We start from the raw sequence: 20,700 nt of genomic DNA, 5'->3' as shown, positions 1-20,700 counted from the left end.
TCCATGGTTTACATTAGTGTTCATTCTTGACGTTGTGCCTTGTGTGGGTTTGGACAGTTGAATAATACTGTATATTCCCCATTGTAGTGCCACTGGGTAGCTTCACCATCCTAAAATTCCTATGTGCTCTGCCTGGAATTTTTGGAAAAATATTTCAAGTCATTTAAATGATTTACTATATCATAAGAAGTAAGCCATAGCAGTGATATAGACATAATGAGAGCAGCATATTAATTCAGTTTACTTGAATTCAGTTTACCCATAGAGCTAACTAACGGAGTGTTCCAATGATCTTACCATTTGTGAGTGAAATGGTGAGGGTGAGGCTTTCTTTCTGAAGTCCCCACAACCTTGGGCTGGGGAAATCCTTTTGCATTTTCATCTCTCTGTCTTTTTGTTTTTAAGAGACAGAGTCTAACTCTGTCACCCAGGCTGTGTGATCACAGCTCACTGCTGCCCTGACCTCCTGGGCTCAAGTGATCCTCCTGCCTCGGCTTCCTGAGTAACTGGGACCACAGGCGCGCCCCCTCATGCCCTGCTAACATTTTCATCTCATGACTTGAATACATACTTGAAAATTGCCCCTCTATTTGTCAGAGCCTGTAGCATCTTTTACATGTAATCTAGTGTTATATTTAATTACCTTTCATTTTCCAGGATTTTTTTTTTTTCTTTTCCATCTTGATGGTAGTTTTAAGAAAATATTTAATTTTTGTCTCAGACATAATTGGCTCCATTTGAGCAATCAGAGACATTTTTGATAACACACGGAAGTCGCTCCTCTTTTCAACAGCAGACCTACAGATTCTCTGGTTATTAGATTACAAGATGGATTATGTCATAAGTGCCTACGAATGCGTAGTTGTATTTCTTAAAGGTGAAATCTAGACCACAGGCTGACAGTTTTTACCTTCTTTTGATTAAAATTTTTGGAATTTAAAAATTTGGAATATTTTTCAGTTTTCATTGGATTGACAGTCCATGAAGGTCTAGGTACTAATGGATGGAGAGGCTGATGGGCATGGGCTCAGCTGACACCACTGTGGCCTTTCACTGTTTCTTACATGCTCACTTACGCTTGCTTGGTGGGGTCTAGAGTTAGGTTGGGCCCCCCAGCTCCTGGAGTTCTCCATGAATTACGGAAGCCCAGGTTATTCACTGGGGTAAAGCGGGCACCTGGGACATAGTTCCTTGTTTCTGGAGCCCCACCTGTGTAGTGTTGGCTGAGACACTACATCTGGTCACTGGAGTTTGGATCCCTGGCTGTGCGGCCACCAGGGACTTCTGTCCCCTGATATCTGCTGACCACATGGACACCCCCTGTGGTCCCTGGTTCCTCCTGTCGGAACTGGTCTCTGGTTCCTTCCTTTCCTGTCTTGTGTCCCTGGCACCCACTGATATTGGGGCTTCTGAAAGCCCACCTGGGGCCAAGTTCTAGCCTTGTCGTTTTGCTCGTGAATTCTCTGGAGTGTGGCTTCTTCTTGCTGCTCTGCTCTGACTGGCACATGGGGTGTCCCCCCTCATTTTGGGGTTGCAAAGAACCTGTGTGAACCTGCATGAACCTGCACGAACCTGCGTGAACCTATGTGAACCTCTGTGAACGTGTGTGAACCTGTGTGAATCTGCGTGAACCTGCGTGAACCTGTGTGAACCTTTCTGAACCTGCGTGACGCTGTGTGAACCTGCGTGAACTTGTGTGAACCTTTCTGAACCTGTGCGAACCTCTGTGAACATACGTGAACCTGCGTGAACCTTTCCGAACCTGCATGAACCTGTGTGAACCTGTGTGAACTTGTGTGAACCTTTCTGGAACCTATGTGAACCTGTGTGAACCTCTGAACATGCATGAACCTGTGTGAACCTGCGTGAACCTCTGTGAACATGCATGAACCTGTGTGAACCTGCATGAACCTTTCTGAACCTGCGTGAACCTGTGTGAACCTGCGTGAACCTGTGTGAACCTGCGTGAACCTGTGTGAACCTGCGTGAACCTGTGTGAACCTTTCTGAACCAGTGTGAACCTGTGTGATCCTGCATGAACCCGTGTGAACCTGTATGAACCTGTGTGAACCTGTTTGAACCTGTGTGAACCTGCACGAACCTGTGTGAAGTGCTTCAGAGATACCCATAGGCGTTTGTTTTCCTCTGTGGGAAGATTTCAGGCCTGCAGCTGTTAATGTTGGGTTTCCAGGTCCTTTGAATTCTCTGTCCTTTCTGGTGTCACAGTTGCTCAGCAGTTGCTGGTTTGCCTAGCTCCACTGCATGCCCTGAGTGGGGATGTCGTGTTCATGCCTCAGTCCCAAGCTCTGAGCACTGAGTCTTTGTGGCCTCTGTGCTCACTCCAGAGGGGCCAGCTTTCCTAGACCTGCTCAGTTGGTGTGTGATTGTACATTGCAAGTAAGAATCTGGCTGGGTGCAGTGGCTCACACCTGTAATCCCAGCAATGTGGGAGGCCGAGGTGGATGGATCACCTGAGGTTGGGTGTTTTGAGACCAGCCTGGCCAACATGATAAAACCCCATCTCTATGAAAAATAAAACAATTATCCAGGCATGGTGCATGCCTGTAGTCCCAGCTACTCAGGAGGCTAGGGAGAAGAGTTGCTTGAACCTGGGAGGACGAGGTTGCAGTGAGCTAAGATTGTGTCACTGTACTCCAGCCTGGGGAACGGGTCGAGACTGTGTGTGTCACACACACACACACACACACACACACACACACACGGCCGGTGGTGGCACACACACACACACACACACACACACACACACACACACACACACGGCCGGTGGTGGCTCCCACCTCTAATCGAGGCAGGCTGATAACGAGGTTAGGAGTTCGGAACCAGCCTGGCCAGCATGGTGAAACCCTGTCTCTACTAAACATACAAAAAAGTTAATTGGGCGTGGTGGCAGGTGCCGGTAATCCCAGCTACTCAGGAGGAAGGCAGGAGAATTGCTTGAACTGGGGAGGCGGAGGTTCCAGTGAGCCAAGATCACGCCAGGGTGACAGGGCGAGACTCTGTCTCAAAAAAAAAAAAAAAAAAAAAAAGTAAAGACCTGATCATTCTGCTTGTGGAATTTCCAGTTTCCTACTAGAAACTCTTCTCTGAGACATTTCATTATGTGATCTATGTAAATTTTTGGCACAAAAAGTAAGTATCTTAATGCAGTGGTTCTCAATCCTAACTGAATATGAGAAAAATCTTGCAAGCTTTCAGTAAAAATTCTTGGTCAGATGCTGTGGTTCATGCCTGTAATCCTAGCACTTTGGGAGGCTGAGGCAGGCAGATCGCTTGGGCCCAGGCATTCAAGACCAGCCTGACAACATGACGAAACCTTGTCTCTACTAAAAATTACAAAAGTTAGCTGGGCGCTTGGTGGCACTCACCTGTGGTCCCAGCTACTCGAGAGGCTGAGGTGGGAGGATCACCAGAACCCAGGGCGGTCCAGACTGCAAATAAGCCATGATCGTGCTGTTGTACTCCAGCCTGGGCTACAGTCAGATCCTGTCCCCTGCAACCCCACTCCCAAAAAGAAAAAATTGTTGCACAGGCCACACTCCTGTCCAGTTAAACCAGAATCTCTGCTTTAACCAAAATCACTTGTTTGTCACTATGGGCCACTCAGTGACTGGCAGTTTGCTGCCACCAGACCACCTGCCCCCCGCCCCCCCGCCCTGCCCTGCTTATCACGTGGTGGCGTTCAGCACATCTGGGGAATTTTTTTAAATAGGATTTGCTTCTAACTTATTCATTGTGTCGTCCAACCAGATGTTCTCTTTGTTACTGAGAAAGGACACTCGGTCGGGTGCAGTGGCTCACACCTGTAATCCCAGCACTTTGGGAGGCCAAAGTGGGTGGATTGCTTGAGTCCAGCAGTTTGAGACCAGCCTGGGCGATATGGTGAAACCCCATCTTTACCAAAAAAAAAAAAAAAAACACACAAAGATTAGCCAGTCATGGTGGCTCATGCTTGGGGTGGCCAAGGCAGGAGGACTGCCTGAACTTGGGAGGTTGAGGTTGCTGTGACCCATGATTGTACCGCTGCACTCCAACCTAGGCGACAGAGCGAGACACTGTCTCAAAAAAAAAAAAAAAAAAAGAAGGGATAGAAGGGATGCTTCCCACATCTAAGAAGGTTGATCAACATTTTGGTAATCGTATTCTGCCTGTTCGTATGCAACTTCAGTTTCCACATGCAAATTTAATTTTGAGACTTTCTTCAGAATGACTTCTGCATGTCTGTGTCAGCAGAGTTCAGTTCCTCAAAATGAGAAAAGTGTTCATGGGCCTTTAAGGCGACAGTTCTTAGTCTTTGGTTGAAAATAATGGGTCACATTTCTGTTTTTTAACCTTTTTATAATGTAACCTTTTCTGTCTCTTTCTAAAAGATAGAAAATTGTAAAAATAATGGAAATTTTATGGAAAAGTGTAGTTAAATAAATTATCCATAGTTTTACATAGCCGGGGTAGTACCTCATGTTTATTCTGATATGTTTGTTTCCAAATTTTTTTTTCTGTGTGTGGCATATGATTTTTAAATACAATATCACATCCTACCATGTGTTCGTTTATTTACTGATGGATTTTCAATGTCTTTTTAGTCCCTTTTTTGCCATCTTAACCACTTTTAGGTGTGCAGTTCAGTAGTATGTTTGCATTGCGTATACTTTTATCTTTCTAACAAACATAGCATTATCTTATGAACATGTCATTTTATTAAGTGTTATTCAAAAATTCGGCTTCTCAGTGTCTGCAGCCTGTAGCCCTGTGATTGCAGCAGGCCTTTGCTTTGGGCTCTGAGGGTATCTCAGCCTTGCGGTGTAGTAGCTACGCAGTGAGCATCCTGGAGCTTAAAGCATCCCACCCGTGCCTGTTTGCAGGGCAGCCTCTGCAGCGCAGTTGCTGACTCGCAGGGTGTGGGGGTCCATTTGCCGCGAGCAAGTCGTCCTGATGCAGCCCCACCAGCGGGACTGAGCCGTCAGCCCCTCTCCCTGCAAGACGTTTCTCACCTCCCGCCTTCTGCTCTCCTGCCTTTGCTGGCCCTGTGCCTCCATCACTCTTGTCCTGACACCACTGCCTCCTTCCTTCTCCTGCCCTCTGAATTCCAGCATCATGCGGTGCCGTCTGTCTACCCGGCCTCTCCCTCACAGAGCTGCACTGACTTCAGCTGGACTCTGTCTTTTCACCATCCTCTTACCTGAATGTGGAGACCCTGGGCTGGCTGTTTGGGGGAGTTTTCCCCCCAAGACCTTTATTTCCTCCTTTGGTGTCAGGGACATCTTGTCCAAACTGCAGGGAGCACTCCCTCCACATGGGGCTGTGTGCGGGAGAGCAGGCAGGAGAGTGTTTGGGAAGCGCCATGAGCAGTGATGACTGGTGATGTCAAGGCCTTCTCCTCGAGGCTCAGGATGGGTGTGGGAAGCGCGATGAGCAGTGATGACTGGTGACGTCAGGGCATTCTCCTCGAGGCTCGGGATGGGTGCGGGAAGCGCCATGAGCAGTGATGACTGGTGACGTCCAGGCCTTCTCCTCGAGGCTCAGGATGGGTGCGGGAAGCGCCATGAGCAGTGATGACTGGTGACGTCCAGGCCTTCTCCTCGAGGCTCAGGATGGGTGCGGGAAGCGTGATGAGCAGTGATGACTGGTGACGTCCAGGCCTTCTCCTCGAGGCTCAGGATGGGTGCGGGAAGCGCCATGAGCAGTGATGACTGGTGACGTCCAGGCCTTCTCCTCGAGGCTCAGGATGGGTGCGGGACTCGGGCTGTTTTCCACCTGTGGGTGCTCAGGCTCTGCTTGCGTTTCCTGCTTGTTTGCTGCCTTCCTGCACATGGTCCTGTGTTCCAGGGCTGGGCACTGGGGATGTGGCAAGGGAGTCCCATGGTCAGCCGGTGAGATGAGTCCCATGGCAGAGAGGGGCTCTGCAGGCACCCAGCAAGGCCACCCAGGACCAGCTGGCATGTGAGGGCTGGCCTGCCCGGGTCAGACCACCTTGGTTCTGGCTCATAGTGGGCTGCTGCCCAAATGAGTTAATGAAGGATGCTGAACTGGTGGTCTCAGGTGTCTTGGAAAAAGGTAAAAAGGTGGGTGCTTTCCACAGTCGCATGTGGTAAAAAGCAGTCGCATGTGGGTCAGTCAACCCCAAGAGTGGTGGAAGCTGGTAAAGTCTTCCCCCAGGCCAGGTGAGGGCCGGTGTCCAGACCATGCATCTTCTGAGCAGCTGTCATTTGATGTTCCAAGGTATTTGGGATTCTTTGACCTGTATCTGCAAACACAGCTGTGGGCTCTTAGCTCTTTGAGTCCCCTTGGTTCAGTGGAGTGTGGGTGTCGTCCCTTAGGACACAATACTGAGGCCCGTGGGCTCCACCAGGGCAAGCAGGGGATGAGAATTCTGCTTTTTTGGTTCTACATGTCCCTCACCCTTTTTGGAGGGTGGTGATGGTGATGGTAGAAAGGAAAAATCTCAATATATGATTACTCGTGTATTGGACAAAGTATATTTAGACTCATCCTCTTACCTGAACATAGAGACCCTGGGCTACAGAGACCCTTCTGGGGAAGGGTCTTGTGCAAAGAAAATAAACAAGGCATCTTCCTCTCTTTTCTTAAGTCCGGCATGGCGGTTGAGCAGTAGCAGAGACAGGGAAAGTGACCAGGGCCATCTGGGGTTATTCTTGGATTTTCTTGTTCTGTCATGACCAAGGGCAAAAGGAATTGTTTGAAAGGTAGACAGTGTGTCTGGGTTTACTCCTGAGTGTAATCAGGGGATGTCTTTTTAACACAAGAACATTGCAAAGGATATTAGCCTTTCTTGTGATGTTAGCAAGCCTGGACCTCCCAGGGGGATGTGTTTGTGAAGGCAGTTTAATAGTATTGAAAGAGTTTGGGTCTTGGAGACTTTCTTTTTTTTTTTTTTTTTTTGAGATGGAGTCTCGCTCTGTCACCCAGGCTGGGGTGCAGTGGCCGGATCTCAGCTCACTGCAAGCTCCGCCTCCCGGGTTCACACCATTCTCCTGCCTCAGCCTCAGCCTGTAGCTGGGACTACAGGCGCCTGCCACCTCGCCCGGCTAAGTTTTTGTATTTTTAATAGAGACGGGGTTTCACTGTGTTACCCAGGATGGTCTCGATCTCCTGACCTCGTGATCCGCCCGTCTCGGCCTCCCAAAGTGCTGGGATTACAGGCTTGAGCCACCGCTCCCGGCCGGGTCTTGGAGACTTTCTAGCTGTAGACTTTTGAGCGTGCTTGTTCATGCCTGTCTTTGAGCCTCAGTTTCTCGTCAGTATGGTAGGTAACTCTGAGGATTTGCCTTGAAGTGTCCTCTTGTAAGAGCATCGACAGATACCAGCATGTGGTGGGTGCTTGGGAAATGGTAGCTACTTGTTTGCTTAATTGTTTGGGGGAATGCACTAACGTGAGGCTTCAGAACAGTGCTGGCCAGCATGGTAACCACTGGTCACATGTGACTAGTTAAATTTAAATTAAATGAATGAAGTAAAAGTAAGTTTTCAGTTCCTCCATCATGCTTTCTACATTTTTATTTTTTTCTTTTGTTTTGTGGCAGGGTCTCTGTCATTCAGGCTGGAGGGCAGTGGTGTGAATTCTGCTCACTGCATCCTCCACCTCCTGGGCCCAAGCAAGTCTCCCATCTCAGCCTTCTGAGTAGCTGGGACTACGGGTGCACACCACTATGCCTGGATAATTTTTGTATTTTTTGTAGAGATAGGGGTTTTGTCATGTTGCCCAGGCTGGTCTCGAACTCCTGGGCTCAAGCAATCTGCTCACCTTGGTCTCCCAAAGTGCTGGGATTACAGATGTGAGCCACTGCGCCCGGCCTGTGCTGTCACATTTTTGTTACTCATTGTTATGGAACATTTTCCATCATCACAGAAAGTTGTATTGGACAGGGCAGCTCTAGGGTGACAGCTGGATAATAGGCAAAGGAAATTATTAAATGGAACTCTGCCATTTGAGCCCCACTTCCATTTGGGCCAGCGTTTTCTGATAACTTAATTTGTCTTTCAAGCATGGACATAATTTAGACTTGACGATGAGAAAACAGCTTTTGCTGTTGTTTGCTAGAAGATATTCTGATGTTCCTTTGTTTGTTTGTTTGTGTTCTGTGATTATAGCATTTAAGCCAAAACAATCTCTGTTCTCTTTTTGTCTCCAGTGATGGATGTAACAGATATAATAAATGGAAAAGTAGACGACGAAGATAAGCAGCATTTCATTCCCTTTCAGCCGTAAGTATGGAGCAATTCAAGTACTTAGCCAGATATAATGTGGAAAACATAGGCTTGTAATAGTTGTTTTTATAATTAAATAGATAAACCTAAGTAAGAATTGATTATTTTATAAGTATGAAAAACCTCTTTAGTCACTGCTGTAGTACATGGAATTTTTTTGTAGCCGTAAGAATCCTGGGTCAAAGTTTGTTTATGGTCCTGGAAGTAGAAGATTTTACCTGCCTGATCATGTAGAAGGCACAGAATTATGACTCTTCTCTGAGCCTGAACGTTTCTTTACATAATTGATTTATTCTAGTAGCTATTTGTAGTTTCAAAGCACAATACTTCCAAATTCATCATAGAAGGTTGCTGTGTTTAAAATAGAAAACCAAACAAAATTATGATGAATTATTTTAAAGCGGGAAATAATGCTTTAAAGCATAGAATCATGCTGCTGATTTTTGTTTCTTGGTTTTTGCTTAGAGTGGAGCATATCTGTGCTCGTTTTTCGGCTTTCTCTAGTTCTGACTTGAAGTCTTTAAAGAGGCGCAGAAGCTGAGAAAAAGCTCTTGGAGGAGATTCATTAAATTGATTATCTGATTTGTGGGTAGAACCCAGGGAACTGGTGGAAAGAATTGGCATTTATTTCCCTCGTGTGGAAGCAAGAGTGTACCCAGATGATTGTCGTTGGCCACTTAAGGGCACTCCTACTCCTCACAGAGGAGGAGAGAAAAGGAATCCAAACGGTTGAGGTGAATTGTAAGAGACGGCTTCCTCCTGGGTGTGGGGTTGGGGGGCGATGTTAGGGGAGAGTGCGTGGTAAGGGTGGCCCCCTGCCATAGTGCTCTGTAGTTTTACTTTTCCCTCATTTCTCTTCTTAATCGATTTCAGACTTGAAACACATTTTTAGATTTTAGAAATGTTACTGTTTTCAGCTGTTGGCTGAAGGGTTTCGGAGGCGGGTAGTAATTGGGTGGCTGAAGGAGTCCTGTCCTTGGGGGTCCGGAGATGTGAGGTTGGCTTCCCTCTGCCCCATGCATCCTTGGTGATGGACCACCGCACTCAACCCCACCCGACTCCTCTGGGACTTGAGTGCCACTGGCTAGGACAGGAAGAGTATGACTTTCTTTGCAGGCAGGCGATCTGGTCAGGTGGCACCCTAAAGCTTTTTGTACAGCTCAGTAGGAGATTTTGCTGTCTTCCTGTCATAAGAATAACAGCAAACCCTGCGTTATTGAACTGGGAGTCAGGGTTAAGTTATATGTATCTCACCATGCACCACTAGAGGCAGAGGTCTCTTTGTGGCTTAAATGCTTTAGGTTTACTCTCCTGTCCAGTGTGGTAACCAGTAGCTCCATGTGGCTATTTAAAATACTTAAAATGAGCTGGGCACAGTGGCTCACGCCTGTAATCCCAGCACTTTGGGAGGTTGAGGCAGGAGGATCACCTGAGGGTCAGGAGTTCGAGACCAGCCTGGCCAACATGGCAAAACCCCATAACTACTAAAAATACAAAAATTAGTCGGGCGTGGTGGCAGGTGCCTGTAATCCCAGCTACTTGGGAGACTGAGGCAGGAGAATCACTTGAACCCGGGAGGCACAGGTTGCAATGAGCCGAGATCACGCCACAGAACTCCAGCCTGGGTGACAGAGGGAGATTCTGTCTCAAAAATAATAATAATAATTAGAATGAAGTAGCGTTAAACATTGAGTTCTTCGGTCACATTGGTCCTGTTTCAAGTGTTCAGCAGGAGAGGAGGCCAGCGGCACCGTCCGGGGCCGTACGTACACAGCACGTCTCCACCACTGCAGAAAGCTCTGCTGGATAATGTTGTTTTGTCGTCCCACCCAGTGAGGAGAGTTTATAAAAGGAACGCAGTGCTGCAGAATCTGGAAGTTTCCTTAGCAAACAAGGGGAACAGTATCGTGGAACGTGGGCAGATACTGAGGTCATAAATAAAATACACCTTTGTAAAATTATAATATTAAATTGCCTCATTCTCTCGTGAGAAATAATGCAGCCCCTACTGTTTTGAATGCTGTATTATGTATTAGACCTCAGAGGTTCTTGATGCCCAGATGTACCACTAAGTTGAAATTACCTGTTGCCTGCTAGTGTCCTCTGTGAAAAGTCAAAAAAAAAAAAAAAAAAAAAAAAAAAAAAAAAAAGGAAAGAAAAATCCCAAAACAAACAAACCCAACTTGAGGGATTGTTTGAAAAGTTAGGGAGGTTATTAGTTTTAGATTCACTGATTTTCACAGAACATGTTATGAGTTGTTTGAGATTGCCTGTGCTTTGCTGCCATCTTTTTCTATCTTGTAGTGGAATGTCCACTTGGAAAATACATTATTCCATGTGTACCTCTTATGTAATTTGTGACTCCGTGCTCCATTAAAGGAAGACTAATAGATGAATATTTGCAGTGTTAGAAACAAAAGAACAGCATGATTTTTAATAGCAAAATAAGCAATGAAACCAGTTCTTTGGGAAATGTCATGCTAATGAAACCGTTTTTTGCTCCATTAAAACTGATTTATTATCTCACAGGGTTGGTTTTAGGGAAGGAAGCACATTGCACATCTCCCTTCCTCCCTGTCTTTTTTAACTTGGTGAAGTAAATGACAACAGTCTTCAGTTCCCTTGAGTCTTGTGGCTCCAGTGATGGATAGCACTGTCCTTGTTCCCAGGATTGATTTTAAACATTATGGCCATGCTGTCTATTTTCTTGTTCATTTCATAGCGCACTTTGCTGTGCTACATGGTATTTCTATTTGGGCATATGCTACCTGTTTTCAGCTAGTCTCTCGTATAGCACAGCATCTGTGATAGGCTCCTGATTCACGGACCCTGAAAATATGAGTGGTCTGTGTTCATAATGGCGCCACACATGAGAATAGGTCGTGGTGTTCTCCAAACATGGTGCCATTCTTCTCACATGTAGTCATTTTAGGGTCTATTGTGTACATAGTCCAAGAGAGTAGAGTAGAAAGCCTTTGCAAGCAGTTAGGTTCCAGGGACTTTTTTTTTTAATCTCGATTTTGCGTTTCCCTTTAGATCACCTGCCCCTTGACCTATGCTATGTTCAGAATTATTGAAATTGGAGGAATGGCCATAAACATTCTTTGGGATTAAATGCCTTTCACCCATGTGGCTTTCAGACAAGCTCCTTTTTTTAAACACAAGCGTCTGATGGAGACGCAGTGGAGGCCTGGTGCACGTTTATTTCCTGGGGAGAGGGTTGCCCTCGTTTGCTCTGTTCCCTCTCATGGTTCAGCATTTTCCTGATCAATGCTTTTCCCTGTTTCTCTTGTCACCTCTCCCATCCTTTGTCGTGCGTTGACTCATGATGCCTCCCTCTCACACTCGGTGACGATGATCTCTTATGTTCCCTTGTTACCGTGACCCATGGGTCTCTGTGCCCCTTTGTCTCCTGTGGTCTTGGTCGTCCCGTGCCCTCCAGGCTCGCGTTGGACGACGCCATTCGACACAAGCCGCTGAACATGTCATCCCGTTTTTCACCCAGGGTGGCAGGGGAGAATGACTTCCTTCAGACTGTTATAAACAAAGTCATCGCTGCCAAAGAAGTCAACCACAAGGGGCAGGGTACGTATTTTCCTATTTTGTTTCCATCAGTGTGTATTTGCATGCGTTTGGGACAGTGCTGTCTGGGTTGCGTTTTAGTTTGATGTTGATCATGATGGTGTGAAGATGGTGGCGGTGACAGTGGTCCTGGTGGAGAATGTGTGTGACGGTCGCCCCCATGTACGGTGCACGACGGTTTTCTGGCCCATCACCTTTGTGAACATTGCTGAGAGCCCGCTCCTGGATGGAGAGTGGGGTCGGATTAGATGTTCAGAGGAACGTGCAGGCGGTAGGCGTAACTCCCCTCTGCCCATGTTGTGTGCTAATTACTGCCTGTTCTGGGGCTCCCCTGCTGGTCCCCCTAAGAAGGTGACTTCATTTGTGCAGACTTGCTCCCCTGAGTTCTGTCATTTAAGTGATTTCTCCTCCCCTACCCCCCCGCCTCACACTCACCGTTTTTAATCCTGCACTGACAAGTTCCCGAGCAGCTGACCTGCTGCTGGCAGAAGGAATGAATCAATCACCTCGGGCTGGTGACAGTTGGCACTTGGCTGGCCAGGAGGGCTGCCAGGAAACAACTGTGACTGAGGCCCCGCCTCCAGCCCAGGGGGCAGTCACCTTCAGAACTTGACCGTCTCACTCCCTGATCCGTGCAGACTGCCCGTAAACGCAGTAGAGCTTAGGCGAACAGACCTGCTTCATCGTCCAGCTACCTTATGTCACTAGACTTTTAAAAAACAATTACCTTGATTCATTTCCCACTGTTCTAAAGGAGAATGTGAAATGAGCCTGAAGAATGTTATAGAGAATGAGCCTTCCTAGGCCTCTGCAGGGACCTGCAGCTTTCCTCTGGCGTGAACTACCCCTGTCTCTGGCAAACAGTAGCAGGACAAAAACCCCAACCCAGAACATTAATGAGATGTGGCCTCTGCAGACAGAGCAATTTTCAGCTGACCCAGGACCCATCTTCTCCTGAATTAACAGCCCTCCCTATTTGCACTTTAATTGAAAACCATAGGGAGGTCCAATTAGGGCTGTTTAGATTGGAGTCACTCTCCGGCTGGGGACACCATGCAAAGGTTGCCAGCCGATCCTTCAGTGCTTCGAGCTGGGGCTGCCCTGGGATCTCCAGTTTTTTTTGCAGTCATCAGAGTTTTGATAAACTTTTATTAGAGTCATTCAGGGAGAGTGGAGTTTGGTGTCAGGCCAGCAGGAAATCGCTGGGAAAGAGGACCCGAAGCCTGCCGCTGCCAGGCTCACTGGTGTGTGGCCAAGATCTTTGAAGCCAGAGAACCTTGGGCTGATGCCCAGGGGTCCAGTTCCTTCAGCTTCTGGGAGGAGTGGGCATTTCCAAGTCACAGTGAGAACCGAGGGACAAGAACAGTGATAGGGGATCACACGTGACTTCCTGAATCAGAATGGCCTTAGGCAACATGACTAGTGCTTGTTTACCTTGAACCTGAATTTTCTCCAGGGCCCACTGGTGGGTGGAATTCAGGTCAGAGGTGAGCAATGTGGCCAGCGAGTGCAGCCGCACAGATCAGCCGCCGGGACTGCAGGGCGCTGCCCACCAGAGCTCATTTTATCACCAGCAGCCCAGGCTTAACCTGATCCTTGCTTGTCTGTCAAGTGACTGTTAGCGGTCCCAGGAGCGGAAGGGACATGGAGGAGATACTCATCTTCAGAGAGAGCCGCTGGATTTTTTCACCCCTCTGTCCACATGGGCCTCCTGTCTCTTGAGCTTACCACTTGGCCTTGGCCGATTTTTGGTTTATGCCAACATGTTTCCTCTTTACAATAGACACAATCCTGAATATTTAATCCAAATTATTCTGAACCTAGAGGTGTGGGACATTTTATGTGGACAGTGAGTTCATGAAGACTCCAGACATCTGGTTCTATTGTTTGAGATAGAATGTATGCTAATCTTCTTTGTTTTTAGTTATTCTGGGTAAGCAAATGTCAACGCCAAATGCACTTTTTTTCTCCTGTGAGAAAGCATTCAAAACACAGGGTAATCAGGAACATTTAATTTCCATTTTTAAAGTGTGTGGTAATAAATTTAATTGTGTCACTAATGCATTAGTTTATGTATTAAGATATTTGAGCAGGCTGGCGTTTCTGAGAAAGGGTTTGAAATGCAGGATTTCTAATATTAAATGTTAGGTGTTCCATCCTCATGTCTTAACCTTTGACCTCTGTGAATGACCTCACCACATCCTGCAGTCCTTCAAAGAGCATCTTTCTGTTAGATTTATTTTGTGGACATTCATTCTCCAGGGAGGCTTTTGGACTCAGACTCCTGAGATTTGAGAAACTCTTAGCTGCATCCTGGTGTCCAGGGAAGACCAGCTCCCCGTCAGCCACGGTGCCGATTCCTCAGGCTCTTCTGTCAGGGTCTGGGCTTTGGTTTGCTCTCCTGGAGGCCAGGGCCAGGGGTTAGGGTGAGGAAGTGCCTGGCCCTTTGCAGATCTGTCTGCTTACCTATTCTGCAGGTCTGGAGCTGCTGTTAGCTCAGGGTGCTTTTGTGTGAATTAGAAAAAGGGGCCTCATCGGCCGGGCGCGGTGACTCACGCCTGTAATCCCAGCACTTTGGGAGGCCAAGGCGGGCAGATCACGAGGTCAGGAGATCGAGACCATCCTGGCTAACACGGTGAAACCCCGTCTCTACTAAAAATACAAAAAAATTAGCCAGGCGTGGTGGCAGGCACCTGTAGTCCCAGCTACTCAGGAGGCTGAGGCAGGAGAATGGCGTGAACCCGGGAGGCGGAGCTTGTAGTGAGCTGAGATGGCGCCACTGCACTCCAGCCTGGGCAACAGAGCAAGACTCTGTCTCAAAAAAAAAAAAAGAAAAAGGGGCCTCATCAACTAGGTGAGTAGGAAGATAGTGCCAGGGCCTGTGGCTTGGTGAGCGAGTAGAGGCAGGATTTAGCTCCCACTTGCCTTTTGTGGTCAGTTGTCTAGTGAAATGCACATTCTGGGCAGTGGTACATGTGCTCCTGTCTGGGTGCCATCCCTGATACCTCTTTGGGGACCGCTTTCTATTGGTGGTTCTTCCTTCCTTCAAACTCTCCCTCCCACGATCTGGAATTTCATGTCTTAAAAAGAAAGGAAAAAGAAAAAAATATATTAAACAAAAAGGAAAGAAAAGAAACACCAAGAAACAGTCCTACCCTGAGTAACGCATCTGTCTGTGTGTATGTGGACTTTCTGGACTTCCTCTCTCATTCATCTTTGCCCTTCTGTGTCCCAGCATCGGCCCTCTCCCTGAGCGCCCCCGCCCCCGTCTCCCGCCAGGAGCCCTGTGGCTGCATGGGCGTCCTCCCGTCCCAGTTTCCTGTTTGCCCTGTTGCCTCTGACATCTCTGTCCCCTTGTGAGCTCTCAGAGCGGACCCTTCTGCCTCTCTTTGGGACTCTTCTTTCCTTCCCTACTATGGGTGCTTGCCTTTCAGGCAGCTCAGCCTGGAGCGGGTCTTCCTGTGCCAAGGAATGGTACCCCTGGGGCTTGCTAGTGGTTGTGCCTGCAAGGGGCACCGTCTCTGTAAGCTGCGCCTCCTCCTACCCCAACTCCCTGTGGTTCTGCTGGTTTGACTTCCACGCCGCTCCCCTTTCCCACCCTCCATAGTGGCGTTCACATCCTGGCAGCCAGCTGGGTTCGTGCGGTGGCCGCCCTGCTGCCATTCCATCCTCACGGTGCTCTGTACTCCTGCCTACCCGTTCCCTGTTAGCCACAGGGTGTCAGGTCAGAGCCTAACTCTTGTTCCTGAGCCCCCCTCTGGATGCCCCCCATCCTTCGGATAGACCACAGTCCCTGTCACCCCAGCCTCCCCACTGTCTTCCCATAGCATCTGGGGGCTCCACCTCCCTGGGGTGGGGACAGGTCTGCAGTTCTCTTGCTTCCTGCAGGTCTCAGCCCCGACATCCCTTGCTCTGTGACCCTTGAGACTGTGGTCCCAGGATGCCTTGCAGTGTGCTCAGGACTTCTCCCATGAGAACTTTGCGGTTGCATATTTCTCTAAGAGACCGTGGAGTTAGCGTCTGACCGTTGGCAATGGAAGCTAAACCCCTGGCCGGGGAGGTTGTGAGGGTCTGCCCTATGTCTGCAGTAGGGGCAGTGCCCTGTATTTGCATAGCACATAGTAGGTGCTCAGTAGCTACTTTTGAATAAATTAGAGGGACTCACTAGATAGCAAGAGGAAAGAGGGTTTCACCAGCTGGCAAAGAGCAAAACATCATCAGTGACTTTTGACTTCTCAGCTCCAAGTAATGTAAATCTGTGCAAAAGAGAACACCGTTTCCAGGATAGCGGATGTAGGAGTGGGCAGCCAGAGGACAGGGCGTGAGGTGCGGGACTGAATCAAGAAGAGGTGCTTCCGTCAGGAGCGTCGGGAGCAGCCTGAGGTGCTGGCACTGCTGACGGGCTGTCAGTTATCTCCCAGTGCTGCCCAGCAGGCAGGCTGCTGGAGGACAGGCCTGCGACTGTCTCAGTTCCTTCTACCCAGGGCAGGGCGCTGAGCTGAGGGTGATGGAGGGCGGGTCTTGCTCTCAAGGCATCTGGAGAGGGGACAGCTGCACACACACACAGAGACGGATACAGACACATGCACACACACAGATAAACCACACACACACACACACACGCACAGATACACCACACACATGTGTGCGCGCGCACACACACACACACACAGATACACGACAAACACAGATACACATACACAGATACACCACACACGCACGCGCACACACACACACAGATACACGACAAACACAGATACACATATACAGATACACCACACATGTGCACGCGCGCACACACACACACATACACCACACACACACAGATACACATACGCAGATATACCACACACACACAGATACATCGCAAACACAGATACACCACACACACACATCACAAACACAGATAAACATACACAGATACACCACACACACACACACACACACGTGCGCGCACAGATACATCACAAACACAGATACACATACACAGATACACCACACACACAAACATAGATACACATACACAAATACACCACACATACACACACACACAGATACACCACACACACATGCACATACACAAACATACACAGATACAGACACCACAAACACATACACACACACAGTTACAGACACCATAAACACAGACATACACACACACACCAGATACAGACACCACAAACACACACACAGATACACGACAAACACAGATCCACATACATAGATATACCACACACACACACACACACACACACACACACAGATATAGACACCATAAACACACACATGCACATACACAAACATACACAGATACAGACACCACAAACACATACACACACACAGTTACAGACACCATAAACACAGACACGCACACACCAGATACAGACACCACAAACACACACACAGATACACCACAAACACAGACACACAGATACACAGATATACTTATAGACACACACACATACACACATGGATATAGACACAGACACGCACACAGACATACCCTCACACCCTCACACACAGATACAGATATACACATAGACACAGATACAGACACAGACAGACAGATACATACGGACACAGATACAGAAACACAGGCAGACACAGATTTAGCCCCACACATAACACATATACATAGGCACAGATACACAGAGCCACACACACGAACACACAGACAGACAGGGGCACACAGACACACATGGGCACACAGACACACAGAGACTCACACAGACACAGGCACACACACACACGCACACACACACACACACACGCACACACACACGCACAGTCACAGGCATGCGTGCATACCCATGCTAGTAGCAGAAGTGAGGACAGAGGCTTTGGTGTTCTGAGGGGCAGATGAGGCCCTACCGAGCTGAGTGGGGGAAAGCAAGCAGGCGGCCCCGCCGAGGCCTCAGGGATAGACGGCCCCCATGTGCCAGCCCCTTCCTGTGGGGGGAAAAATACCGTCACAGAAGATAGCTCAGGCCGACCCCTGCCCGCCCCTGCCTTTGACTTGTTGGAAGTGTCTGGCTTGTTTCCTCGTACTGTTGCCTCCTGTTTGATTGCTACTCAGTATTTATATAAACCACAGTTCATCAGCCTTGCAGGGAGGAAGAACCCGCACGCACGCCCTTACACATAGACCCCACCAGGTTCACTGCGCTCTCCCCAGGACACCCCTGGCATCTAGGTTTAGAGGCTTTGAAAGTCTTCATTTTTCTCTTGGAGAAAAGAGCCGAGAGCAGCTGGAGCTTTGTTCTCTTCTGTGTCGCTGTGGTACAGAGGGCCTGGCTCTACGGGCTGCATCTGTCCTGGCTGGGGAGGGCTGTCGTGCTGTTGGCCCTGCAGCCTAGTGCTCCCCTGCTCGCCCAGGTTGTGTGATGCTGCTTAGCTGCTTGAAACTTTGATGGGTTCTCAAAACTGTGAATTCACCTCCAGAATCCTCCCCTGCCTTTGTCTTTCCTGGGAGATTAGAAAATGACAGACTTCTCAGCCCCCTCCCGGGAAAAGGTGGCCTGCTGATTTATCTGAAATGTCTACCCGCTCAAAAGAGGCATTGGTCCTTGGCAGTGCCCGGCAGCACAGCGGGTGCACAGCAGCTGCTGATGTGCGTTCAACTGCCTGTGAGTCACCCTAGAGCAGGGCTGGCATCCCAGCTCGTCGGATGCATGGAGTCCCCATGAAGGGCACCTTTTTTGCCTTGCCCCTCTCTTTCTCATATACCCATGTTTTTTCTCGAGATGTTGAATTGTGAATTAAAAGTCTCTTGTTCATTGAAATTGGTTTTGTGAAAACTTCTGAAAATGCATAGGATAAAATGTGACTTAACAGATCCGTTGTTTTTCCAGGTTTGTGGGTAACACTGAAATTACTTCCTGGAGATATCCATCAGATCCGAAAAGAGTTTCCGCATTTAGTGGACAGGACCACAGCTGTGGCTCGAAAAACAGGGTTTCCGGAGATAATCATGCCTGGTAAGAACTGGCTCTTCCAGGGCTTCTGAGCATGGCGTGGGGGTAGCCGGCCACGGAGAATGACGTGTGGGCCGCATCATGTATGAGCTCTGGCAAGGAAAGGGCTCAGCTCCTGGCGGGTGACCCTGTAAGCCCCAGCATGGTTATAGATCATGGGGCTGTGACCGGAGTGGTAGAATATGCTCCCTGGCCCCCTGTACCCCTGGACGGATCAGCTCTCCCCAACTGCAAGGGTTGTGTGAGGGGGACGTGGGCACCCAGTGAATGTCTGTCTGGATAGACATCAGGTCGAAAGAAGGAAAGAGGTCAGAAAGGGAACTGCCCGATGTGAAGCCCACCTAAGCACAAATGTCAGGGTTGGATGGTTGCTGAATGGAAATGTCTGTGCTTTACCTGCTCACCTGGTGTACGTTATACTGGCATTGCTGCATGAATTCTAAGTCATGAATTCTAAACTGACCAAACCAATAACAGGATTTCCGTGGTAACTCGTATTTACATAATACATTTCAGTTTCCAAATAATGTTAATAATAATCTGATTTGATCATCAAGAGATCTTTGGAAGCATGTTGATTTGTAGCCTTTATATCCGTGTGATACTTTTTGGTTTGCAAGTAATGCTTACGTGGCTTGGCCGGGCGTAGTAGCTCATGCCTGTAATCCTAGCACTTTGGGAGTCTGAGGCGGGAGGATTACTTGAGCTCAGGAGTTCAAGACCAGACTGGGGAACATGGTGAAACCCCGTCTCGACAAAAAAATAAAAAAATTAGCTGGGCATGGTGGTGTGTGCCTGTCGTTCCAGTTACTTAGGGGGCTGAGGTGGGAGAATCACTTGAACCTGGGTGGTAGGGGTTGCCATGAGCACAGATCGTGCCACTGCACTCCAGCCTGGGTGACAGAGTGAGACCCTGTCTCAAAACAAAACTTAACTTGAACCACGTGAGGCTCTTGGAGGCCCACAAATTGGTGTTGAGTTAATTCCTATCCAGATTAAACTGTAGCCTAAAGTCGCTCAGCTGATGAGCCCTGGAAATGAGGACAAACTACCCCACGGTCAACGTGGCCTCCTTGTATAGGCCTCTGCTATATAGCTAGGAGAGTGGTGGCTATTCAGGGTGCATGCTGTAGGAGTTATTGCTTTGCTTACTTTAGCACAACTTCAAGACTCGTTCTTTCTACTCCTTTTGTCTTTCAGGGCTGTTGTGGGTCATTGAATAGTGGGTCTGGTAAATCCATGTGAAAGACGTCTAAATTGGTTAGGCTAGATACTAGCCAGGCTTACCTGTACGGGAAGCAAAGCGTGACGTTTCGTCAATTCTGAAGCTATTGCTTGTGTGTGTCAAGTCTATATGCAGCACATTAATTTAGGTTTATTAATGGGAGGGGACTAATTTGCATACCTATTATTTGTATTTGCATTTGAGATGCAGATTTATAAATTAGCATGGAGCGGTTGGCAATAGGCATTTATCTTGGCGTCCTTAGGATGTCCTGATGTTCAAAGGGAAACTCAGAAGCTTCCAGTTCATGCCAATAGTGTTTCCCTTATGATGGATAGACTTGAAAACTAAGTCTAGGCCCGGAGTAGTACCAGGTGAGCGCCTGTAGTACCAGGTACTAGTGAGACTGTGGTGGGAGGATCCCTGGAGCACAGGAGGTCAAAGCCACAGTAAGCCTTGATCACAACCACTGCACTCCAGCTTGAGTGACAGAGAGAGACCCTGTCTCAAAAAAAAAAAGTAAGTCTAAACTTGTAGATCATCTCATGATAGATTCATAGGGAAGTGATTCAGTTGACCATTGTTCTGACAGTTTCCATGTGCTAAGTCCTTGGGTATGTATCCCATAGGAAGGGATTCTAGCTAAGGTGGGTCACCTGTGTTCTCTGATGGCTG

General features: G+C 48.2%; 1 protein-coding gene across 3 annotated transcripts in view; it reads left to right on the top strand.

Moving 5' to 3' along the window:
* LOC105470532 (dedicator of cytokinesis 1) overlaps positions 1–20,700 on the top strand; it is a 546,684-nt gene that overhangs the window by 93,377 nt on the left and 432,607 nt on the right. For 2 of the 3 annotated variants that reach the window (XM_011722619.2, XM_071068926.1), the window contains exons 11-13: positions 8,169–8,241; positions 11,687–11,829; positions 18,678–18,803. In XM_011722619.2, coding sequence (XP_011720921.2) covers positions 8,169–8,241; positions 11,687–11,829; positions 18,678–18,803 — 342 coding nt within the window. The remainder of the gene's footprint in view (positions 1–8,168; positions 8,242–11,686; positions 11,830–18,677; positions 18,804–20,700) is intronic. The other variant, XM_011722623.3, reaches the window with a different exon arrangement.

Source organism: Macaca nemestrina, chromosome 9 (assembly GCF_043159975.1).
Source record: "Macaca nemestrina isolate mMacNem1 chromosome 9, mMacNem.hap1, whole genome shotgun sequence".
Lineage (NCBI taxonomy): Eukaryota > Metazoa > Chordata > Mammalia > Primates > Cercopithecidae > Macaca > Macaca nemestrina.
Note: the sequence above shows the minus strand (reverse complement) of the source record. Positions and strands in the feature narration are given on the sequence as shown.